The sequence below is a fragment of the Lethenteron reissneri genome, unplaced genomic scaffold (assembly GCF_015708825.2).
Source record: "Lethenteron reissneri isolate LAM-NWPU_2019-01 unplaced genomic scaffold, ASM1570882v1 scaffold_118, whole genome shotgun sequence".
Taxonomy (NCBI): Eukaryota; Metazoa; Chordata; class Hyperoartia; order Petromyzontiformes; family Petromyzontidae; genus Lethenteron; species Lethenteron reissneri.
Genome location: NW_026890871.1, coordinates 2,747 through 29,450, shown reverse-complemented (window position 1 = coordinate 29,450; position 26,704 = coordinate 2,747). Strand labels below are relative to the sequence as shown.

Genomic DNA, 26,704 nt, shown 5'->3' with positions numbered 1-26,704 from the left:
TCCATTCGAAACATTAAGGCTGGAATGCCTACACTCAGATTGAGGGAAGCCAAGTGGTAGTGCAATCTATATTTATTGAAAAGGTTCAAGGTTGAAATCCGACACAAACTCATGCCTACATGCAGGCTGGTGCAGGGCCAACTGTTGCCACACGGGGGCAGCTGCCACTTGGGGGTGGTCTTCGAGTATTTGTGATGAGATATGATACAAAACTCCGAGTCGCTGAGGCAATTAAGCAAGCACCATATAAATGCATTTATCACATAGTGAATGCTTGGGAGCTCATTGGCTCTCACTCCTGGTTAGAGATCTACACAACCCACAGGTTCAAATATACTGGCCGCTCTTACTCTGCAGGCTGAACCTCGGAATTGAGTGTTCCAACTTAACATTCTTGCATTAAAGGCTTGTGACAAAGGTGAATCTAGTGGGGCTTCATTGTCTCATGCTTACACATCTACCGGGTCTCCATTTAACTTTGCAATGTCTAAGAAGTCCACCCACACCTCCACTTCCACAAACTGCTGGGAGTTGCTTCGTTCTGCATCAGTCAGAATTCTCCTCCTGCTTCACGTTGCCTCCGTCGATGTGAAGGTCTGATTTCGGAGTTGAATCTTCATCTTCACATTTTACCTTCACTTCTTTGCTCTTCACTGTCACTTATTCACACTTCACCTTCGCATTTTCCTATTTTACCTTGATACCTTTCATAATGTCCAAGCTGGGATTTTCTTCTGGTTCTTGTTTCATGAGAGATGGGCTCATTGCAGCACTTTAACTTTCACAAGAAGATTTCAGACTCCACTCCTTGTGGATCTTTTGATGCTTGTGTGTTCTCTGGTGTCTTTGAAGATGTGTTGACTGTGCAAACGCCTTCCCGCACAGAGTGCACTTGAAGGGTTTCTCTCCTGTACTCCTGGTGCTGCTGATACACTTGGGCTATGTGCATCTCCAAACCCTAAAAAAAGTTTGCCTTTAGAGGCGAACCCCTTTTTCCTCATGACGACAGCTTGTGTCGCGATCGCAACGTCGTGGTATTTTTTATTCACTTAATATCATTTTTATTATTTTTTCTATCTACGTGACGTTATCGAAAAAACAACTAATATGTGTGTGTATACACACCGTGTGTGTAGTGTTGCCACAGTAGGGGGCACAGGTGGTGCATTTGCCAGTCATCTCAGTCAGTCGACCCATGGCACCTGGGTCTGCCCCGTGACCTCCTGCCGGCGGATGTTCGACACTTTACGTGGCCTTAACGTGCATATAGCCTTGCACAAGCACCGTGGTGACGTCACTGCCACTTAGTGGCGAATTGCAGTTGTTGTTCTTGTTAATGTGTATGTGTAGTGACTAACTCGGAGACGATAAGACTTGGAGGCACTTCTTTATTAACGAGCACCATCGGGGTTAACACTTCATATTTAATCCGTCTTATCGGTGACGCTACTCAACCAGGACAGTTGGTAGGCTGTCTGACTAGCGGCGCCCCGAGATGGTAGAGACGGAGACGATGACGAGAAGAATGGCGAAGACGAGAAGAATGGCGACGATGGACTTCAGCAGCACGACAGGCATCTCACTCCAACAGCCCGAGCTCCCCCACAGAGGCCCCTCTTATACGGTCAGCGTAGCCTCGCTGTCCCGGCCAGGCCCCCTTACTGACTGGAACCTCCTAGCGGATTCCTGGTGTGCCCCTTCTGTGACCTTTCCCTTAGATCCCCCTCTCGTGTATATCCTGGCCTGCTAACGTCAGGACTGCCGCATGCCGCAAATCCCCTTTTCTGTCTGCAGCCAGTGTTATGCAACTACATATGTATACACTATGTGTATGTGCAGACTGTGTGTTTATGCTGTATGTACATTGTATGTGTACATTGTGGGTACATAATACATGTCGACAGTACATGGGTGATCCGAATCAGTCGGGCAGCATTCTCTTTTAAAATCCTTTATATTAAGTTCACTTGCTTGCTTGCGCGCTTACGACTGTGCAAATCTTTCGGTCGTTTTTTAACCCACTTCCCATGATCCAATCGAGCTGACATTTTGCACACAGACTCGTTATGCGTGACAATTTATTTTCGTGAAAATTTTTTTCCAAAACTTTGCACTTTTTATGGATTTTTTTTTTCATATTTAATTTAAAATACCAATGTGATAAAAATGAAACTATTACTCAATAAAAACAGAAATGAATAATAAAATAAAACCGATGCCACGCATATAAAGGATTTATAGTGAAAAACTTTGTTTTTACGGGTTAATTTTTTATCAGCTGCGCAATGCTGTGTGGAAGCTACCTGGTCTGTCGCTTGGCACAAAGCTTTGGGTCTTGTCAGCCAGTCATGCCCTGCCTTCTTTCGGCATGTGAAACGTGGACCCCTCTCAATGGAATATCTGCGTCCGTTCGAAACATTAAGGTTGGAATGCCTACACTCAGATTGAGGGAAGCCAAGTGGTAGCACATTCTCTATTTATTACAGAGGTTCAAGGTTCAAATCCGATAGCCACCCCTACCTACTCCAGAAACATTAACCAAAATATGCACTTTCTGCTTAACAGTGGATGTAAAACATACTGTCATTCAAAACACATAGGTCATTACATGTTGGTGTCAATGTCAAAATTTGGGTAATTCCGAATAGTATCCAAAAATTACATGATGGAGAGTTCACATCAATCATCGCCCCCTACTGACAAACTCATGCCCACATGCAGGCTGGTGCAGGGCCACCTTATCCCACACAGGGGCAGCTGCCACTTGGGGATGCCCTTCGAGTGTTTGTGATGAGTTATTATACAAAACTCCGAGCTGCTGAGGCGATTAAGCAAGCACCATATAAATGAATTTATCACATAGTGAACGCTTGGGAGCTTACTGGCTCTCGCTCCTGGTTAGAGATCTACCAAACCCACAGGTCCATAAATACTGACCGCTCTTACTCTGCAGGTTGAACCTAGGAATTTAATGTTCAACTTCACATTCTTTAATTAAAGGCCCGTGACAAACTTGAATCTATTGGAGCTTCATTGTCTCAAGCTTGCACATCTACAGGGTTTCCATTTGACTTGGTCTTGTCTCAGAAGTCCACCCACACCTCCACTTCCACAAACTGCTGGGAGTTGCCTCGCTCTGCCTCACAGTCAGAATTTTCCTCCTGCTTCACGTTACTTCCATCGATGTGAAGGTCCGATTTTGGAGTTGAATCTTCATATTTAACCTTCACTTCTTCGCTCTTCACTGTCACTTCTTCAAATTCATAATTGACCTCTTCATATTTCAACTTGATATCTTTCAAAGTGTCTAAACTGGGATTTTCTTCCAGTTCTTTTTTCACAAGGGATGGGCTCATTGCAGCACTTTGACTCAGACTTGACTCCTTGGGGATCTTCTGATGCCCGTATGTTCTCTGGTGTCTTTGACGATTTGATGAAGTTGCAAACGTCTTCCCGCACATTATGCACTTGAAGGGTTTCTCTCCTGTGTGTGTTCTCTGGTGTATTTTAAGAGAAAATGCATTTGAAAATGCCTTACCACAAATGCCGCACTTGAAGGGTTTCTCTCCTGTGTGTTTTCTCTGGTGCAATACAACAGTAAATGACTGTGAAAACGCTTTCCCGCACAGAGTGCACTTGAAGGGTTTCTCTCCTGTGTGTGTTCTCTGGTGATTTTTAAGAGTAGATAAACCTGAAAATGCCTTCCCACACACACTGCACTTGAAGGGTGTCTCTCCTGTGTGTGTTCTCTGGTGATTTTTAAGAGTAGATGAATCTGAAAATGCATTACCACACACACTGCACTTGAAGGGTTTCTCTCCTGTGTGTGTTCTCTGGTGACTTTTAAGAGTAGATGAATCTGAAAATGCCTTCCCACAAACACTGCACTTGAAGGGTTTCTCTCCTGTGTGCTTTCTCTGGTGAATTACAACAGTAAATGACTGTGAAAACGCCTTCCCACACACAGTGCACTTGAAGGGTTTCTCTCCTGTGTGTGTTCTCTGGTGAGTTTTAAAAGTAGATGAACCTGAAAATGCCTTCCCACAAACACTGCACTTGAAGGGTTTCTCTCCTGTGTGTGTTCTCTGGTGTTTTTTGAGAGTAGATGAACATGAAAATGCCTTCCCACAAACACTGCACGTGAAGGGTTTCTCTCCTGTGTGTGTTCTCTGGTGTCTTTGAAAATGTGGTGCCTGTGCAAACGCCTTCCCGCACAGACTGCACTTGAAGGGTTTCTCTCCTGTATGTGTTCTCTGGTGTCTTTGAAAATGTGGTGACTGTGCAAACGCCTTCCCGCACAGACTGCACTTGAAGGGTTTCTCTCCTGTGTGTGTTCTCTGGTGGATCTTAAGAGCTGATGACCCTGCAAACGCCTTCTGGCATAGAGTGCAATTGAAGGGTTTCTCTCCTGTGTGTGTTCTCTGGTGTTGTGTCAAGTTTCCAGAACGATCCGTGCTGTTTGCATACTGGTCGCATTGTGGCCTTGTTGCAACGAACTGCGCTGAGTCCCTCTGCTCCATCAGACCAAGTCTGCAGAGGAAGCGTCAGCTGCAGACAGAAAAAAATATCCACATCTACGTCAGTATCAAGGCACAGAGGAATGCATATATACACGGTCACTCATGACTTACACGTTGATACTTATTCATATATTCATAATATAGTGAAAAAGATTCCCCAATTCATCACACGGGCTGTTAAGGCACACAATGAGAGGACAAATGGTCCTAAATATGCTTAGACACCCGAGTATCTTCAAAATGAATGTTAACCCAAAACTCCAAGCACAATTTCGGCTGTCTGCCTACAAAATGAATATTTATAAAAGCAAAATTCAGCTAACATAGCAAAGGGTGTTGAAAATTATATTATTTGTGTTATGCAGAAATGCATAAATTAATGTTCAATCGTAACTTAGAGGTGTGAAGCCAGGCTCACATTTGATTGAATGCTCGGATAAACATATCTAGCTTTAGCTGCATATGTGCTATGTTAATTTCCTGACCAATTTCATTCTTATAAACATTTCCAGAGGAAAACAAAAATAAACTATTGTTTTGAATTAACCTCCGTGTTCAAGAGTCAATATACTTTACTGCATATACAAACGTTACTGTCATACACTGGCATGGTAAAAAGGTGGTGGTGTGTCCAGAACCATGCCTGGCTGCCTTCATCTGCTCAGTATTAATGCTTCCTCACTTAACCATGTAATTGAGGATCAATCAACATAGCAGAGGTCCATAATAAGTTAAGTTTTCACTTATCAATCATGTTTGCTGTTGGTGATAATCAAACTCTAATTGTTGAGTTCATAATGCAGTGAAATAACTGCGCCACCACTCCCCACATAGATAACTCTTACACATACATTTCAGATGGATCAATATAAGAAAAAACAAAACAGTGAGCATTCATCACTATTTTGAAGTAACCTTGTCACAGTGCTCATGCCATGATAGGTGAAATTTAATGCTATGTGTGGATCACTTGTCAGCAGATCATGGGAATTATCCAGGTGTCATAGGATAACCGACTGAGATAATTGACAGATCTGTAGTTCCCACGGTCTTTCTGCATTAAAGGCACCCAGTTACACCCAATCATGTGAGCGTCACTACTCCGACTTCATTGTTGTTGCACAGCAAATACCCCCAACTGCCTAGCAGCATACCTCAGGGGCCTCCTCCACAGAGGCTGATCTTGACACTCCTGGTAAAGTCATCAGCAGGTCTGATCACCTCTACATCCTCCAATTTCTTCTCTAGCCAATGCCATGCCTGCTTAGCACCTAATATCTGCATTAACAGAAGCAGCTTGACCATGCGGTGTCGGAGTATGCAGGATTCATGACCCAACCAATGCAGGCTTGCTTGCCAAAGAGACTCACTGATTATATTCTGTACTCATATTTCAGGGATCTGTAAGGTACTCATACAATCTTGTCTGGTTCAATAGAAGAGGGATCATAGGCAGGCCTTTAAATAAGTTCATATTTTGCATCCACAGAGAAAAGAGTAATATCTGTGGCCAAAACGACTCGCAGCTTTGTTCGTTCGTTTCTAAATCCGCTTGTCCTGGGAAGGATTGAGGCAGCAGCACATTCAGTAGGGCAGTCCAGACCTCCCTTTCCCTGGCGACAGACTCTAGCTCTTCCTGGGGAATTCCCAGGCCAAACGAGCTACAGTCCCACCAGCGTGTCCTGGGCCGCCCCCGCAATCTTCCCCCAGTGGGACGGGCCTAGTGGAGTTCGAGGTGGCATTTATTGGGGGCAGCCTTTCAGATATTCTATACTGATATCACCCCTGGAACGAGGCCTGGGGTGGTGTTCGCCAACAAGCACCTGGTGGCTGGGTGACCCACGTAACCCAGTCGGGTCCAGGCATGAATGGCTACGTGGTGCTGTCCTGTCTGCCCACCAACCGCAGGATGAAGGGTGAGGGACGGGTGCGATGCTAGTCTGGCAGGGAGAGGGATGGTTTCAGACGGACTTGACCTTGGCAACTGATATTCACAGCTTCCACACAGTGTTACACAGTCTAATTAAACAATGCTGCTCGATTAATTTGAAGAGCTGGTCGTGAACACATTAACCAGGTATGGGAGCTCCTCCAACATTTGCAGAACTGCCTGATTATTCATGGAGAGTTGAGCAAGTGCAATGTTGTATGACATGAAATTCTTAGGCAGGCGATTTATTTTTGTGGAACATATGCAAGGCCCTATTTAATGATGGAATTAACCAGGCACAGAACAAGATTCCCTAACTCCATCTGATTGTGTAGCCATTACCAGATAATCAGTATATCTAACATGGTTGACAAACAGGGATTGACCCCTTAACTATAACTATGCATCGATTAGCGTATCATTGCAACCGTAATGAATGCAATTTATTTATATGGCCATTGTGAGCTTCTCATAAACTACATAATTATGGACGATGCTATGTAATGTAATGCATGAGGCCAGAGTGAATTCCTGTCACAAGCCAAGTTGAACAAGAAAAGGCTTTGACTCCTGATCATGCTGCTTTAGACAGGCCTGCCCAAAATCATAAAAATCATCAACGACCTTCTACACAACACAGACGCTATACAACAGCTACGACTAAATACATCAATTATACATTGCCTATTAACGAATAAAAAAGCATGCACACACTTGCTTTAAAATAATAAAATATGTACACACCACCATACGCATTCTATTCATACCCACTTCAAGCACTACAAATAATTACTCCCTCCAACAACTTACAGCTTTACACTTCGTTCCTTTGTGGCTATGTCTTCACATTCCTACAACGATTATACATTTAACTCGCATTTAATTAACAATCTCTATATAGCATTTACTCACACACTCAGTACACTGGTCTTCAATATTTTAGATGTGTTTTGTCCGTGGCTTTGACAAAGTTCTTCATCAGACCCAGCTTGATGTGTACGGGTGGTAACAACATCTTCCTTGATTCAACAAGTGGTGGATGCTAAACACCTTTCCTCCCAGGCTCCAATGTAGTGGGAATTTCTCACATGACTATCCCATTCTCAGAGAAAACAGCAGTACTTCATGTATCCAGTCTGTAGACCAAACAAGAGAGCAACAACCTTCAAATCACCACAAAGCTGCCACTGATGTTGGTCATAGTTTATGCACCTCAAAAGTAGTTTCATGTTGTCATAGCTTTCCTTCATATGGACTGCATGACGAACTGAAATTGATGGCGAAACATTTCCATTATGCAGTAAAACAGCTTTAAGATTCATCTTCGATGAATCAATTAACAGTCTCCACTCATCTGGATCATGAACGATGTTGAGGGCTGCCATCACACCATCGATGTTGTTGCAGGCAACAAGGTCACCTTCCATGAAGAAGAATGGGACAATATCCTTTTGACGGTTACGAACATGGAGCCTAAACATCACCAGATTTCATTGCTGCAGTCTGGAGTCCCAACAGCTCTGCTTTACTCTTGGGTAGTTCCATATCCCTCAAAATGTCTTTCAGTTCACCTTGTGCTATGAGGTATGGTTCAGAGGAGGATGAGAGAAAATTTGGGTCATGTGACCTTGATGGTCCAGGACCAGAAGTTTCATCCTCTTCCTCGCCTGACTCAAGTGAGAATGATTCTGGTGCATCAGGAACCGGCAGTCCTCCTCCGTGGGGTACTGGGCGTATTTTTTGACACACCTTTCCCAACTGGAGGCGCCATGCAGAAGTAACAATTGCTGATATGATCTATTGGCTCTCTCCAAATCATTAGCACTGCTAAAGGCATAGATTTCCTTTTCCTGTTCAACCATTGGGAAAGATTTGTTGCACAAGTGTTGCAAAATGTGTGGGGCCCACATCTTGTCCTGATCTCCAAAAAGTCACTTCACCACAAACATAGCAGAAATTATCTGCTTTGTTTACACAAGTACGAGGCATCTCTGCTCACTTTGGCAAAACAGAAAGAAATGTGTCCCTTTGCTAAATCAAATATTGAAAAATAAGAGAGCACGACACTGCATGATTTCTAGAGCTGATATAGGGCAACTTGTTCAGTAGTGATGTAAGCCTAGTTATGATTGCATTATCCATGACTTATAAGAATAACATGATGCAATTCATATCATGTATAAAGCAATACCAGGTTCAAATCACATCATTCATTGTTTTGTTCAAAAAGCAAGTACTGTACTCTGGTTCTTTAGGTAAAGTCACGTAGGTGAGAAAGCAGGGTCTGCTGCTGAGGCAGACTGTTTAAAAAAAGGTTTGAAATGGGTGGAGCTCAAGGGTTATAAAGAAGTGGCCGGGGCTAGTGATGTTAATGTGAGAAATTAGCATGTAACTGTAAGATAGGAGAGCGGCCTCCTTGATGAGCGCACGGAAGTGGCTATGTTAATGTGAGGGATCAGCATGATGCTAATGTGAGAAATTAGAGGGCACGGAAGTGGCTATGTTAATGTGAGAGATTAGCATGATGTTAATTTGAGAAATTAGCATGTAACTGTAGAAAAGAAGAAGAGCGGCCTCCTCGACGAGGGAGTGCAACCCAACGGGTGTAATCTGAAAGGCCTGCGAGTATGAAAGTGCAATGCAACAGACATGCGAGCATGAGAGTGCAATCCAAAGGCATCAGAGTGCAATGCAACAGACATGTCAGAATGAGAGATCTAAGAGAGAGAGAGACAGAGTGGAAATAACAACTGACATATGCAGGTTAGATGGAAACATCAGTCAGTTAAGACTTCACCTGGTTAATAATGTCCTTCCAATGATTGCTCAGTTTGTACCCATCTTCCCGGTTGAAGTTGTGTCTGTGTTTATATATCTGGATGGCTTCGTGAACAAATCTCTGAAGGTAGCCGGTAGGTTTGCAGAGTACCTCCGTCTTGGAAAAATCAATTTCATGCGAGCCCACAGTGTTAAAACAATGATCGGCAACGTCAGAAGTATTGGTCCTACCATGTTTCAGATCTGACTTGCGTTCACGGACGCGGTCCAAGACATGTCGTTTCGTTTCCCCAATGTAACTGCTGCCGCAACCACAGCTCAGTTTGTAAACACCAGGGTATTGCATGTCAGGAATCACATCTTTTACAGATGGGATTATATCATGGATTTTGTGTACTGTATTGAAATGAACCTGGATCTTGTGTTTGTTTGGTAACCCCTGCTATGTACGGTAAAGTGATGGTTTTGGTTGGATCCTCAGAAGGTTGTCTCCGCATTTCAAACCTTTTTTAAAACAGTCGGCCTCAGCTGCAGACCCTGCTTTCCCACCTGATGATGGACGCTTGTGTTGCGCCAGAAACGTGATTTATTTCATTTTATGTTATACCTACGTGACTTTACCGAAAGAACTAAAGAGTATGAATTCCAGCAGTCACGAAAGCTTCATATCAAGCAAGTACAGTCCAAACCCAGTTATAGATTTATTCATAGATGCATTCAAAGATTTATTTTAGTAATTTCTAGTTTAAAATGAATAACATTCTCTTTGTAACTCACACATCCTCTGCCATTCCCAAAGTCAAGGGTCGTATGTGCTGGAATGATTAGCATATCTTGAATACTAGAGCCAAACAACAATTTTAAGAATCATTTTAATTCTCAATGACCCAGAATAAGTAAAGTTGGACTACATTTATTTCAGACGCATTTTTGATAAAAACCAGTTCTATTTACTCTTTTCTGCTTATTAACTTTGATCTCCAACTATGTTCCTTGCGGAAACCGTGCGCTTGTCTTCACCGAAGCCGATTACAATAATTGATGCCATTCGTACAAATGCTGCAATGGCTGCAATTAGAGCTCCTGAACACAAACAAGTGAGACGGCATGCCGCCTGTGCTGCACATAAAGCTAATGAATCTCCAAGACAATGTTGCGATGGCTGCACCTATTGATAATGACACTACTGAACACAAAGAAGCAGGACGGCATGCGACCAGTACTGCTATGCCTGCACCTAGAGTGAATGCAACTCAACAGCAATAAGCTACACAGAAAACTAACACAGCACAAATGAATGCTGCCACAGCTAATAAAACTCAAGTCCACCGACAACCAAGGCAGCTTGCAAACAGCACTACAATGGCTGCAACCAGGTGCCTACTCTGCAGCCAAAAGGAAAAGTCTTCTTTTCCATATATTCCTCACTTCATAAGAGGTTTTTGGATTAGATTGCGTAAATTTCTAAATGTGTCGTTAAAACCCGACACACCCAACTAGTAAGGGTTGTCACGTAAACAAAACATGCCAATTCGTCACTAGTACAGCACACCAATGTGTTGGAGAGCCAAGCCACAACATTTACAATCTGAGTAAGACGTTTTGGGTGAGTACTGAGTCTGTGGGTGAGTGCTGAGTCTGTGGGTGAATGCCGAGTTTGTGGGTGAGTGGTGAGTCTGTGGGTGAGTGCCGAGTCTGTGGGTGAGTGCTGAGTCTGTGGGTGAGTGCTGAGTCTGTGGGTGTATGGTGAGTCCGTGGGTGAGTGGTGAGTCTGTGGGTGTGTGGTGAGTCTGTAGGCGAGTGGTGAGTCTGTGGGTGAGCGCTGATTCTGTGGGTGAGTGGTGAGTTTGTGGGTGAGTGGTGAGTCTGTGGGTGAGTGGTGAGTCTGTGGGTGAGTCTGTGGGTGAGTGGTGAGTCTGTGGGTGAGTGGTGAGTCTGTGGGTGTGTGGTGAGTCTGTGGGTGTGTGGTGAGTCTGTGGGTGAGCGCTGAGTTTGTGGGTGAATGCCGAGTTTGTGGGTGAGTGGTGAGTCTGTGGGTGAGTGCCGAGTCTGTGGGTGAGTGCTGAGTCTGTGGGTGAGTGCTGAGTCTGTGGGTGTATGGTGAGTCCGTGGGTGAGTGGTGAGTCTGTGGGTGTGTGGTGAGTCTGTAGGCGAATGGTGAGTCTGTGGGTGAGCGCTGATTCTGTGGGTGAGTGGTGAGTTTGTGGGTGAGTGGTGAGTCTGTGGGTGAGTGGTGAGTCTGTGGGTGAGTCTGTGGGTGAGTGGTGAGTCTGTGGGTGAGTGGTGAGTCTGTGGGTGTGTGGTGAGTCTGTGGGTGTGTGGTGAGTCTGTGGGTGAGCGCTGAGTTTGTGGGTGAGTGGTGAGTCTGTGGGTGAGCGCTGAGTCTGTGGGTGAGTGTTGAGTCTGTGGGTGAGTGGTGAGTCTGTGGGTGAGTGGTGAGTCTGTGGGTGAGCGCTGATTCTGTGGGTGAGTGGTGAGTCTGTGGGTGAGTGGTGAGTCTGTGGGTGAGTGCTGAGTCTGTGGCACTGCCGTGGATTCAACACAAACCGAGAAAGAGGTGCAGCCGGCTCCAACGTCCGCCCAACGTTCCGAGGGTCGACTTTGCTCCTTTTAATTCTAACAAACACAAAGACAGACGGGCGTATCGAGAGAGTCAACGCGAGGCCGGCGATTCGCGTTGAGGAGCAATTCCCCCGGGGTCGGATCTTGGCCGTGGAAATTCGGCAGCAGCTGGGCAACACCGCACGGCGATTCCCGACGACGAGATTTGTTTGCGAAGTTAGAGCGCTCAAAGGCGAGTATCCTTATTTTGGCAAAAATAAAAACCGCACCGCACCGTCGGATTAACGCGAGACGGTCGGAACGCGCTGGCTGGAAACGCGAATCGAAGCCGATTCCCAGCATCGGATCCTGCACCGCGGAAGATTCGGCACAAGACGAGGAACAAGTCGAGCCCCGTCTCGCGTCGGTGAGCGTTTAAAACGAGTCACCTATCGGGGGTTTAAGGCGATTACCCTTATTTTGGCACAACAACAAAAACGACGCACCGGTGATCAACGCGAATCGAAGCCACTTCCCCAGCGTCATCTGAACGTCGCGATCCGGTACAAGACGGACGTCGGGCGAACGTTCAAAACGCATCGACTCTGATTACCCTTGAACACGTAGACTTACGCGACCAATATCCATAATAGAGGTGTTTTGGGTTAGATCGCGTAAATATATAAATGTGTAGTTAAAACTCGCCACCACCTAACTAGTAAGGGTTGTCACGTAATTACAACTCGCTTCACTGATGAAGTTGGTTGTAATTACTGGCGAAACGCCGTATTCAAGATTGTAAATGTTGTGGCTTGGCTCTCCAACACACAACCAGTGTGCTGTACTAGTACACTACAATATACACTACACTAGTGCTGTACTAGTACACTACACTATACACTACACTAGTGCTGTACTAGTACACTACACTATACACTAGTGCTGTACTAGTACACTACAATATACACTACACTATACACTACACTAGTGCTGTACTAGTACACTACACTATACACTAGTGCTGTACTAGTACACTACAATATACACTACACTACTATACAAGAGTGCTGTACTAGTACACTACACTATACACTAGTGCTGTACTAGTACACTACAATATACACTACACTATACACTAGTGCTGTACTAGTACACTACACTATACACTAGTGCTGTACTAGTACACTACACTACACACTGCTATACACTAGTGCTGTACTAGTACACTACACTATACACTAGTGCTGTACTAGTACACTACAATATACACTACACTACTATACACTAGTGCTGTACTAGTACACTACTATACACTAGTGCTGTACTAGTACACTACACTATACACTACTATACACTAGTGGTGTACTGGTGACGAATTGGCCACGTTGTTTACGTGACAACCCTTACTAGTTGGCTGTGTCGGGGTGGTGGCGGGTTTTCACGACACATTTATATATTTACGCGATCTAACCCAAAACAACTCTTATGGGTGATTACGCTTATTTTCTGACCCAACAAAAAAAACACCGCTTGCAAGCCGCCTCTCACTTTGACGCGTCTCTCTCTCTCCCTTCGTCGCTCTCTCTCATCCCCTCCTTCCGCCTCCTTCGACCGCCGCTGCCACTTTTGTTCCTTCCGCCTCCTTCTTCCTCTCCTTCCGTTCTGTTCGTTCTCCCACTTTTCGCTCCGCTCCGCAAGCCACAAAGGAAACAACAATGGCCGCCGAAAGAGGGTGAGGAGGTGAGGGGGAGATGGCGACCCCCCCCCCCCCGCATTGTAACGAGTGGTGGGGTACCCCTGACCAAGATGGCGGAAGGTTGACCTTTGACGTAGCTTCCGGTAAACGTTACAAAAGTGACGTGAGATGGGGGCGGGGTTAATCCAGTTGGTGACGTTAGGGTCCGGTCACGTGGTGGATATCCATCCCCTACGTAAGATGGCGACCCCCCCGTATTGTGAGGGAAGGGGCGGAAGGCTGAAGTATGCCGTAGTTTTCGGTACACGTTAACAAAAGAGAGGTGGGGTGAGGATGGTGGTGAGGTTAATCCGGTTGTTGACGTAGCTACCGGTCACGTGGGGTTGCCCACCCCTTCGTAAGATGGTGACCCGTATTGCAGTGAGAAAAGGGGGGGGGGTACCCCTGGCCAAGATGGCAGAAGGTTGAGGTTTGTCGTAAGTTTCGGTCCAAGTTCGCAATGGAGGGGTGAGGTCGGGTGGCGTCCAGCGGAAATGACGTCATATCATAGCCATCTTGGATAGGGGTGAAGATGTTGAGGCCGCCATGTTGGGTGGGAGAGAGGAAGATGTCGCCATCTTGGTTAGGGAGAGAGGTAAAGACGGAGACGTCGCCATCTTGGGTAGGGGGAGAGAGGAAGATGACGACAATCTTCCTCCTATCCAAGATGGCGACATAATCTTCCTCTGTCCTAACCAAGATGGCGACATCACCTTCCTCTCTCCGAAGTCAACAACCGGATTGTGGCTGGCAGAGCGGAGCGAAAAGTGGGGGAACGAACAGAACGGAAGGAGAGGAAGGAGGAGGAAGGAACAAACGCGGCAGCGGCGGTCGAAGGAGAAGGAAGGAGGGGAAGAGAGAGACGAAGGAAGAGAGAGCGACGAAGGAAGAGACGCGTCAAAGTGAGACGCGGCTTGCAGGCGGTGTTTTTTTTGTTGGGTCAGAAAATAAGCGAAATCACCCATATTAGAGTTGTTTTTGCCAAAATCGTCTTTGAGCGCTCTAACTTCGCAAACAAATCTCCGACGTCGTCGGGAATCGCCGTGCGGTGTTGCCCAGCTGCTGCCGAATTTCCACGGCCACGATCCGACCCCGGGGGAATTGCTCCTCAACGCGAATCGCCGGCCTCGCGTTGACTCTCCCGATACGCCCGTCTGTCTTTGTGTTTGTCAGAATTAAAAGGAGCAAAGTCGACCCTCGGAACGTTGGGCGGACGTTGGAGCCGGCTGCACCTCTTTCTCGGTTTGTGTTGAATCCACTGCAGAGTGCCACAGACTCAGCACTCACCCACAGACTCACCACTCACCACAGACTCAGCACTCACCCACAGACTCACCACTCACCACAGACTCACCACTCACCCACAGACTCACCACTCACCATAGACTCACCACTCACCCACAGACTCACCACTCACCACAGACTCACCACTCACCCACAGACTCACCACTCACCCACAGACTCACCACTCACCCACAGACTCACCACTCACACACAGACTCACCACTCACCATAGACTCACCACTCACCCACAGACTCACCACTCACCACAGACTCAGCACTCACCCACAGACTCACCACTCACCACAGACTCACCACTCACCCACAGACTCACCACTCACCATAGACTCACCACTCACCCACAGACTCACCACTCACCACAGACTCACCACTCACCCACAGACTCACCACTCACCCACAGACTCACCACTCACCCACAGACTCACCACTCACACACAGACTCACCACTCACCACAGACTCGGCACTCACCCACAGACTCACCCACAGACTCACCACTCACCCACAGACTCACCACTCACCCACAGACTCACCACTCACCCACAGACTCACCACTCACACACAGACTCACCACTCACCACAGACTCGGCACTCACCCACAGACTCACCCACAGACGCACCACTCACCCACAGACTCACCACTCACCCACAGACTCACCACTCACCCACAGACTCACCACTCACCCACAGACTCACCCACAGACTCAGCACTCACCACAGACTCACCACTCACCCACAGACTCACCACTCACCCACAGACTCACCACTCACCCACAGACTCACCACTCACCCACAGACTCACCACTCACCACAGACTCGGCACTCACCCACAGACTCACCACTCGCCCACAAACTCACCACTCACCCACAGACTCACCACTCACCCACAGACTCACCACTCACCACAGACTCGGCACTCACCCACAGACTCACCCACAGACTCACCACTCACCCACAGACTTACCACTTACCGACAGACTCACCACTTACCGACAGACTCACCACTCACCCACAGACTCACCACTCACCCACAGACTCAGCACTCACCCACAGACTCAGCGCTCACCCACAGACTCACCACTCACCCACAGACTCACCACTCACCCACAGACTCACCACTCACCCACAGACTCAGCACTCACCCACAGACTCACCACTCACCCACAGACTCGCCACTCACCCACAGACTCGCCACTCACCCACAGACTCAGCACTCACCCACAGACTCACCACTCACCGACAGACGCACCAATCACCCACAGACTCACCACTCACCCACAGACTCACCACTCACCCACAGACTCAGCACTCACCCACAGACTCACCACTCACCCACAGACTCAGCACTCACCCACAGACTCACCGCTCACCCACAGACTCAGCGCTCACCCACAGACTCACCACTCGCCCACAAACTGACCCACAGACTCAGCACTCACCCACAGACTCGGCACTTACCCACAGACTCACCACTCACCCACAGACTCACCACTCGCCCACAAACTCACCCACAGACTCACCACTCACCGACAGACGCACCAATCACCCACAGACTCACCACTCACCCACAGACCCACCACTCACCCACAGACCCAGCACTCACCCACAGACTCACCACTCACCCACAGACTCACCACTCGCCCACAAACTCACCCACAGACTCACCACTCACCGACAGACGCACCACTCACCCACAGACTCACCACTCACCCACAGACTCAGCACTCACCCACAGACTCAGCACTCACCCACAGACTCACCACTCACCCACAGACTCAGCACTCACCCACAGACTCACCGCTCACCCACAGACTCAGCGCTCACCCACAGACTCACCACTCGCCCACAAACTGACCCACAGACTCAGCACTCACCCACAGACTCAGCACTCACCCACAGACTCAGCACTCACCCACAGACTCACCAATCACCCACATACTCACCACTCACCCACAGACTCACCACTCACCCACAGACTCACCACTTACCCACAGACTCACCACTCACCCACAGACTCAGCACTCACCCACAGACTCACCACTCACCCACAGACTCAGCGCTCACCCACAGACTCGCCACTCGCCCACAGACTCACCACTCACCCACAGACTCGGCACTCACCCATACACTCACCCACAGACTCACCACTCACCCACAGACTCACCACTCACCCACAGACTCGGCACTCACCCACACACTCACCCACAGACTCACCACTCACCCACAGACTCACCACTCACCCAGAGACTCACCACTCACCCACAGACTCACCACTCACCCACAGACTCGGCACTCACCCATACACTCACCCACAGACTCACCACTCACCCACAGACTCACCACTCACCCACAGACTCGGCACTCACCCACACACTCACCCACAGACTCACCGCTCACCCACAGACTCACCGCTCACCCACAGACTCAGTGCTCACCCACAGACTCAACACTCACCCACAGACTCATCACTCACCCACAGACTCAGTGCTCACCCACAGACTCACCACTCACCCACAGACTCACCACTCACCCACAGACTCACCACTCACCCACAGACTCACCACTCACCCACAGACTCGGCAGTTACCCACAGACTCAGCACTCGCCCAAAGACTCGGCACTCACCCGCAGACTCACCACTTACCCACAGACTCAGCACTCACCCACAGACTCACCACTCACCCACAGACTCACCGCTCACCCACAGACTCAGTGCTCACCCACAGACTCAACACTCACCCACAGACTCACCACTCACCCACAGACTCACCACTCACCCACAGACTCGGCACTCACCCACAGACTCGGCACTCACCCACAGACTCACCACTCACCCACAGACTCACCACTCACCCACAGACTCACCACTCACCCACAGACTCAACACTCACCCACAGACTCAACACTCACCCACAGACTCACCACTCACCCACAGACTCACCACTCACCCACAGACTCAGCACTCACCCACAGACTCGCCACTCACCTGCAGACTCACCCACAGACTCACCACTCACCCACAGACTCACCACTCACCCACAGATCCACCACTCACCCACAGACTCACCACTCACCCACAGACTCAGCACTCATCCACAGACTCACCATTCACCCACAGACTCACCACTCACCCACAGACTCACCACTCACACACAGACTCACCACTCACCCACAGACTCACCACTCACCCAAAACATCTTTTTCCAATTGTAAATGTTGTGGCTTGGCTCTCCAACACACAACCTGTGTGCTGTACTAGTGACAAATTGGCATGTTCTGTTTACGTGACAACCCTTACTAGTTGGCTGTGTCGGGTGGTGGTGGGTGTTAACGATACATCTAGAAATTTAAGTGATCTAACCCAAAAACCTCTATTATGAGGTGAGGAATGTATGGAAAATAAGACTTTTTCTTTTGGTACCTTGTTGCAGCCATTGTAGTGCTGTTTGAAAGCTCCCTTGGTTTTTGGTGGACTGGAGTTTGATTAGCTGTGGCAGCATCCATTTGTGCTGTCTTAGTTTTCTGTGTAGCTTATTGCTGTTGAGGAGTTGCATTCGCTCTAGGTGCAGGCATAGCAGCACTGGTCGCATGTGGTCTTACTTCATGCTGTACTGGAGTTTCATAAGCTGTAGGTGCAGCCATCGCAGCACTGGCAGCATGCTATGCTGTCTTGGAGATTCATTAGCTGTATGTGCAGCACAGGCAGCATGCCGTCTCAATTCTTTGTGTTCAGGAGCTATAATTGCAGCCATTGCAGCACTTTTACGAATGGCATCAATTATTGTAATCGTCTTTGGTGAAGACAAGCGCACGTTTTCTGCAAGGAACATAGGTGGAGGTAAAAGTTAATAAGCAGAAAAGAGTAAATAGAACTGGTCTTTCGCAAAAATGTGTCTTAAATAAATGTAGTCCAACTTTACTTATTCTGGGTAATTGAGAATGAAAATTATTCTTAAAAGTGTTGTTTGGCTCTAGTTTTCAATACATACGACCCTTGACTTTGGGAATGGCAGAGGATGTGTGAGTTATAAAGAGAAGGGTATTCATCTTCTTGGTTCTTTCGGTAAAGTCACGTTGAAGGGAAGTAATAAAATAATACAAATAAAACATAATAAAATAATTCTCACGACGTTTCGGCCACAACGCAAGCAGCCGTCTTCAGGTGGAGAACAGGTCTGTCAATGGCACGCTCCAGGCTTGGAGCGACTATTCATGCTGGGATGGAGGGGCGAAGAGCGTCTTGACAAAATAATTTGCATATCAAGAGGAATTTAGCATATTTATGGGAAATGCAGATATGCGATTAGTACTACAAGTAGACGCTCTAGAAATCATGCAGTGTAGTGCTCTCTTATTTTTCAATATTTGATTTAGCAAAGGGACACATTTCTATTTTGCCAAAGTGAGCAGAGATGCCTCGTACTTGTGTAAACAAAGCAGATCACTTCTGCTATGTTTGTGGCGAAGTGACGTTTGCATCACAAAAGCGCAGTATAACCACTATGGTTAAGAAAGCCTATCACATTCATTTCGGCTGCAAAATTGGAGATCAGGACAAGATGTGGGCCCCACACATTCTGCAACACTTGTGCAACAAATCTTTGCCAATAGTTGAACAGGAAAAGGAAATCTATGCCTTTTGCAGTGCTAATGATTTGGAGAGATCCAATAGATCATATCAGCAATTGTTACTTCTGCATGGTGCCTCCAGTTGGGAAAGGTGTGTTAAACAATTAACGGTGAACTGTGCATTCCATCAGCTATATGCCCAGTACTCCACGGAGAAGGACTGCCTGTTCCTGATGCACCAGAATCATTCTCATTTGAGTCAGGCAAGGAAGAGGATGAAACTTCTGGTCCTGGACCATCAAGGTCACATGACCCAGATTTTCTCCCATCCTTCTCTGAACCACACCTCATAACACAAGGTTAACTGAAAGACTTTGTCAGGGATTTGGAACTACCAAGAGTAAGGCAGAGCTGTTGGGCTCTCGACTGCAGCAGTGGAATCTCCTGGCAGGTGATGTGAGGGTTTCCATGTTCGTGACCGTCAAAAGGATCGTCCCATTATTCTTCATGGAAGGTGATCTTGGAGCCTGTAACATCGATTGTGTAATGGCAGCTCTCAACATCGTTCATGATCCAGATGAGTGGAGACTGTTCATTGATTCATCGAAGATGAGTCTTAAAGCTGTTTTTCTGCATAATGGCAATGTTTTGCCATCAATTTCAGTTGGTCATGTAGTCCATATGAAGGAAACCTATGACAACATTCAACAACTTTTGAGGTGCTATAAACTATGACCAACATCAGTGGTAGCTTTGTAGTGATTTGAAGGTTGTTACTCTCTTGTTTGGTCTACAGACTGGATACATAAAGTACTGCTGTTTTCTCTGCGAATGGGATAGTCATGCGAGAGATTTCTACTACATTGGAGCCTGGGGGGAAAGGTATTCAGCATCCACCACTTGTTGAATCAAGGAAGATTTTGTTACCACCCGTACACATCAAGCTGGGTCTGATGAAGAACTTTGTCAAAGCCATGGACAAAACACATCTAAAAAACGTAAGAACAGTGTAGTGAGTGTGTGAGTAAATTCTATATAGAGATTGTTAATGAAATGCGAGTTAAATGTATAATCGTTGTAGGAATGTGAAGACATAGCCACAAAGGAACGAAGTGTAAAGCTGTAAGTTGTTGGAAGGAGTAATTGTTTCTAGTGCTTGAAGTTGGTATGAATAGAATGCGTGTGGTGATGTGGACATATATTATTATTTTAAAGTGAGTGTGTGCATGCTTTTTATTCGTTAATAGGCAATGTAGAATTTATGTATTTAGTCGTATCTGTTGTATAGCGTCTATGTTGTGTAGAATATCGACAGTACTGTTATGTAGATATTTTAGAATAGTACATGTGTTTTTAAAATAAATATTGCAGTGTGTGTTAGAGGTGAGCCATGCACGTGCAAGAGAGGACGGTAAGGAGCCGGAAGTGGATGAATTTTCCAGCAAAAACGCAGGCCTGATAATATGAGTGCGTGGAATTGTAGTTTCTGAAATGTCATAATGTGTTTGCGTGCGTGGCAAACCGGTAGTAGTGAGAATGGCAAAAGAAAGGGTGGGGGGTTGGATGCAGCAGCGAGGGGTTGGAGTTTGCAGATGTTGAAGGTGAGCAAGTAAGCTAAAAATTGTGCAAAAAACACACTAAAACACTATCGCCCGTGAGTATGCATGGAAAGTTTGGGTTGTGTAGGTTTCATGGGAACAAAGTACACGTGCAAAGTCTGCTTTATTTATATAAATGTTTCCTATTTTTTATCTTGGAATATTTTTTGGATATGGTTTCTCAATGTTTATTTCAATTGCTTAGTTTTTAGTTTATTTGGAATACAGTACAGTACTTATTTCAATTGTGATGTAAATTTTAGTTGCCGTTTACCTAACGCCATGACTTAGGTAAGACTTAAGTATTTAATATTGCGCTTTAAGCTTTCACGTGGCACTTTCCAAGAACGTAACCTCCGTGATATTCAAGGGGCTGCTGTATTTTCTGTCGATCGACTACAGCAGAGGAGTACTCCGGAAACTAAATCTCTGCTTTCTTGATTAAATTAAGGCCTATAGTACCATAAAGAGGCTTTGGGCTTTGGGTTCTTTGTTTTCGATGTCTGCCTCTGCTCAGACTCGTTGATGACTTTTATGATTTTGGGCAGGCCCGTCTAAAGCTGCATGACCAGGAGTCGAAGCCTTTTCCTGTTCAAATTTTCTAGTGACAGGAATTCACTCTGGCCTCATGCATTACATTACATAGCATCGTCAATAATTAAGTAGTTTATGAGAAGCTCACAATGGCCATATAAATAAATTGCATTCATTACGGTTGCAATGATGCGCTAATCGATGCATGGTTATAGTTAAGGGATCAATCCCTGCTTGTCAACCATGTTAGATATACTGATTATCTGGTAATGGCTACACAATCAGATGGAGTTAGGGAATCTTGTTTTGTGCCTGGATAATTCAATCATGAAATGGGGCCTTGCATATATTCCACAAAATAAATCGCCTGCCTGGGAATTTCATATCATACAACACTGCACCTGCTCAACTCTCCATGAATAATCAGGTCAGTTCTACAAATGTTGGAGGAGCTCCCATATCTGGTTAATATGTTCACGACCAGCTCTTCAAATTAATTGAGCAGCATGGTTTCATTAAACTGTGTAACACTGTGTGGAAGCTGCCTGGACTTTTGCTCCATACAAAGCTGTGACTGTCCATTGCCAAGGTCTAGTCTGTCTGAGACCATCCCCCTCCCTGCCATACTGGCATCGCACCCGTCCCTCACCCTTCATCCTGCGGTTGGTGGGCGGACCACGTAGCCATTCATGCCTGGGCCTGACTGGGTTACGTGGGTCACCCAGCCACCAGGTGCTTGTTGGCGAACACCACCCCCAGGCCTCGTTCCAGGGATGATATCAATATAGAATATCTGTAAGGATGCCCCCAATAAACGCCCCCCTCGAACTCTACCAGGCATGTCCCACTGGGGGAAAACCGCGGGGGCGGCCCAGGACACGCTGGCGGGACTATGTCGCTCGGCTGGCCTAGGAACGCCTGGGAATTCCCCAGGAAGAGCTAGAGTCTGTCAGCAGGGAAAGGGAGGTCTGGACTGCCCTACTGAATGTGCTGATGCCACAACCCTCACCAGGACAAGCGGATTTAGAAACGAATGAACGAACAAAGCTTTGAGTCGTTTTGGCCACAGATATTACTCCTTTCTCTGTGGATGCAAAATATGAACTTATTTAAAGGCCTGCCTATGATCCCTCCTCTATTGAACCAGACAAGATTGTATTAGTACCTTACAGATCCCTGAAATATCAGTACAGAATATAATCAGTGAGTCTCTTTGGCAAGCGAGCCTTCATTGGTTGGGTCATGAATCCTGCATACTCCATGGTCAAGCAGCTTTTGTTAGTGCAGATATTAGGGGCTAAACAGGCATGGCATTGGCTAAAGAAGAGATTGGAGGATGTAGAGGTGATCAGACCTGCTGATGACTTTACCAGGAGTGTCAAGATTAGCCTCTGTGGAGGAGGCCCCTGAGGTATGTTGCAGGGCAGTTGGAGGTATTTCCTGTACAACAACAATGAGGTCAAAGGAGTGACGCTCTTGTGTAGGTCTACAATCTTGTCCCTGACATCCTTGGAGAGCTCTTTGGTCTTGGCCATGGTGGAGAGTTTGGAATCTGATTGATTGATTGCTTCTGTGAACAGGTGTCTTTTATACAGGTAACAAGCTGAGATTAGGAGCACTCCCTTTAAGAGTGTGCTCCTAATCTCAGCTCGTTACCTGTTGTAAAAGACACCTGGGAGCCAGAAATGTTTTTGATTGAGAGAGGATCAAATACTTATTTCCCCCATTAAAATGCAAATCAATTTATAACATTTTGACATGCGTTTTTTTCTGGATTTTGTTGTTATTCTGTCTTTCACTGTTCAAATAAACCTACCATTAAAATTATAGACTGATCATTTCTTTGTCAGTGGGCAAACGTACAAAATCAGCAGGGGATCAAATACTTTTTTCCCTCACTGTATGCTGCAGGACAGTTAAGAGATATTTGCTCTGCAACAACAATGAGGTCAGAGGAGTGACGCTCACATGAATGGGTGGAACTCTGGGTGCCTATAATGCAGAAAGACATTGGGGAGCACAGCTGATGCATCTCTCAATTATCTCAGTCGGTTATCCCATGACACCTGGATCATTCCCATGACCTGCTGACAAGTGATCCACACTTACATAACATTAAATTGCACCTATCATGGCATGATCACTGTGACAAGGTTACTTAAAAATAGTGATGAATGCTCACTGTTTTCTTTTTTCTTTTATTGATCCATTTGAAATGTATTTGGAAGAGTTATCTATGTGGGGAGCGGTGGCACAGTTATTTCACTGCATTATGAACTCAACAATTAGAGTTTGATTATCACCAACAGCAAACATGATTGATAAGTGAAAACTTAACTTATTGTGGGCCTCTGCTATGTTGAATGATCCTCAATTAATTACATGGTGAAGTGAGGAAGCATTAATACTGAGCAGATGAAGGCGGCCAGGCATGGTTCTGGACACACCACCACCTTTTTACCATGCCAGTGTATGACAGTGTAAAGTTTGTATTTGCTGTAAAGTATATTAACTCGATTGAACACGGAGGTTAAATCAAAAGATTTTTTTTTTTTCCTCTGGAACTTTTTAAAGAATGGAAACAGGAAAATAACACCACATATGCAGCTTAAGTTACATCTGTTCATCCGAGCATTCAAACAAATCTGAACCTGGCTTCACACATCTAAGTTATAATTGAACATTAATTTATGCATTTCTGCATAACACAAATAGTATTATTTTCAACACACTTTGCTTTGTTAGCTGAATTTTGCTTTTCTAAATATTCCTTTGTAGACAGACAGCTGAAATTGTGTGCTGTAAGTTTTGGGTTAACATTAATTTTTAAGATACTTGGGCTTCCAGACATTAATGACCATTTGCCCTCTCATTGTGCCTAACAGCCAGTGTGCTGAACAGGGGAATCTTTTTAACTATATCATTAAAAATGAATAAGTATAGACGTGTAAGTCATGTGACTGTGTATATGCATTCCTCTGTGCCTTGATACTGACGTAGATGGTGTGGATATTTTTTTTTCTTTCTGCAGCTGACGCTTCCTCTGCAAAATTGTTCTGATGGAGCAAAGGGACTCAGTGCACCTCGGTACAAAAATGCAACAATGCGACCAGTATGCAAACACAACGGATCGTACTGGAAATTTGAGACGGCACCAAAGAACTCACACAGGAGAGAAACCTTCAAGTGCAGTGTGTGTGGGAAGGCATTTTCATCTTCATCTAATCTTAAACAACACCAGATAGCACATATAGTAGAGAAACCTTTCAAGTGCACTGTGTGCGAGAAGACGTTTGCACGGTCAGCACATCTTCAAAGACACCAGAGAGCACACACAGGAGAGAACCCATTCAAGTGCAGTGTGTGTGGGAAGGCATTTTCATGTTCATTTACTCTTAAACAACACCAGATAACACATACAGGAGAGAAACCTTTCAAGTGCACTTTGTGTGAGAAGGCATTTACACGGTCATCAAATCTTCAGAGCCACCAGAGAACTCACACAGGAGAGAAACCATTCAAGTGCACTCTATGCGGGAAGGCGTTTGCACGGTCATCAGTTCTTCAGAGCCACCAGAGAACTCACACAGGAGAGAAACCCTTCAAGTGCACTGTCTGTGAGAAGGCATTTGCATGGTCATCATTTCTTCAGATCCACCAGAGAACTCACACAGGAGAGAAACCCTTCAAGTGCACTGTATGTGAACAGGCATTTGCACAGTCATCAGCTCTTCAGACCCACCAGAGAACACACACAGGAGAGAAACCCTTCAAGTGCAGTGTGTGTGGGAAGGCATTTTCATCTTCATTTACTCTTAAACAACACCAGAGAACACATACAGGAGAAAACCCATTCAAGTGCAGTGTTTGCGGGAATGCATTTTCAGATTCATCTACTCTTAAAACACACCAGAGAACACACACAGGAGAGAAACCCTTCAAGTGCAGTGTGTGTGGAAATGCATTTTCAGATTCATCTACTCTTAAAACACACCAGAGAACACACACAGGAGAGAAACCATTCAAGTGCATTGGTGTGGGAAGGCGTTTACACAGTCATCAAATCTTAAAACACACCAGAGAACACACAGTCATCAGAAGAAGGAGTGGAGTCTGAAATCGGCTTGTGAACGTCAAAGTGCTGCAATGAGCCCATCCCTCATGAAACAAGAACCAGAAGCAAATCTCAGCTTGGACACTTATAAAGGAATCGAGGTGAAATATGAAAAAGTGAATTTGAAATTTGAAGAAGTGATAGTGAAGAGCGAAAAAGTGAAGGTTAAATGTGAAGATGAAGATTCAACTCCAATATTGGACCTTCACATCGATGGAGGCAACGTGAAGCAGGAGGAGAATGCAGAGCGATGGCAACTCCCATCAGTTTGTGGAAGTGGAGGTGTGGGGTGGCCTTCTTAGACAGTACAAAGTCAAATGGAGACCAGGTAGATGTGCAAACTTGATACAATGATACTCCAATAGATTCACCTTTGTCACAGGCCTTTCATGAAAAGAATGTGAAGTTGAACACTCAATTCCTAGGTTCAACCTGCAAAGTAAGAGCAGCCAGTATTTGTGGACCTGTGGGTTGGGTAGATCTCTAACCAGGAGCGAGAGCCAATAAGCTCCCAAGCATTCACTATGTTATAATATTTGCATTTATATGGTGCTTGCTTAATTGCCTCAGTAATTCGGAGTTTCGTATCATTTCATCACAAACACTCGAAGAGAATCCCCAAGCGGCAGCTGCCCCTGTGTGGCATAAGGTGGCCCTGCATCAGCCGGCATGTGGGAATGAGTCTTTCAGTAGGGAGCGATGATTGATGTGTAATCTCAGTTGTGTAATACTGGTCTATACGTTTTTTAGACGTCTTCTGCTTTAGAGATGAAATGTGCTGTTTATTATGGAGTTTTACCGCGCCGATTCAAATATGACAATTAAAACAACTGATTGTCTACTGTTCCCAAGATATTTAAGTTTTTACATTATATGTCTGTATATTCTGTTGATCGGTAGAGTTTTACTCATAAATTGTAAACCTCGGTCTTTTAATATATTTAATGTTGCTTTACATGGTCACATGTCACCTGTCTTGTTCATGTGACACTTACAAATCAGTAAAAAGGATATATAACTCTAATTATGAAACGAAAGGAAAAACTATTATGTGTATAAAATGACAAAGTTACGTCCTTATTCAG

At 45.9% G+C, this 26,704-nt stretch overlaps 2 protein-coding genes across 6 annotated transcripts; one reads left to right on the top strand and one right to left on the bottom strand.

Moving 5' to 3' along the window:
* Window positions 1-1,371: 1,371 nt before the first annotated feature.
* LOC133361657 (zinc finger protein OZF-like) lies at window positions 1,372-13,559 on the bottom strand. Of its 2 annotated transcripts, XM_061580636.1 has the most exons (4): window positions 13,318-13,559; window positions 11,776-11,844; window positions 7,363-7,586; window positions 1,372-4,548 (listed from the first exon to the last, which is right to left on the bottom strand). In XM_061580636.1, exon 4 carries the CDS (start codon window positions 4,518-4,520, stop codon window positions 3,084-3,086), a length of 1,437 nt encoding a protein of 478 aa, XP_061436620.1. In that variant the 5' UTR covers window positions 4,521-4,548; window positions 7,363-7,586; window positions 11,776-11,844; window positions 13,318-13,559; the 3' UTR covers window positions 1,372-3,083. The 2 variants fall into 2 exon arrangements, with proteins under 2 accessions (XP_061436620.1, XP_061436619.1); XM_061580635.1 differs by lacking the exon at window positions 7,363-7,586 and having other exon boundaries at window positions 13,318-13,558.
* A 613-nt stretch (window positions 13,560-14,172) lies between these two features.
* Window positions 14,173-25,860, top strand: LOC133361661 (zinc finger protein 239-like). 4 transcript variants are annotated; one of them, XM_061580645.1, is made up of 4 exons: window positions 14,173-14,406; window positions 14,678-14,746; window positions 20,170-20,371; window positions 24,537-25,860. In XM_061580645.1, the coding sequence occupies exons 3-4, from the start codon at window positions 20,216-20,218 to the stop codon at window positions 25,620-25,622; spliced, it is 1,242 nt and encodes a 413-aa protein (XP_061436629.1). In that variant the 5' UTR covers window positions 14,173-14,406; window positions 14,678-14,746; window positions 20,170-20,215; the 3' UTR covers window positions 25,623-25,860. The 4 variants fall into 4 exon arrangements, with proteins under 4 accessions (XP_061436629.1, XP_061436631.1, XP_061436630.1 ...); XM_061580647.1 differs by lacking the exon at window positions 20,170-20,371; XM_061580646.1 differs by having other exon boundaries at window positions 14,173-14,746.
* The last annotated feature ends 844 nt before the right edge of the window (window positions 25,861-26,704 follow it).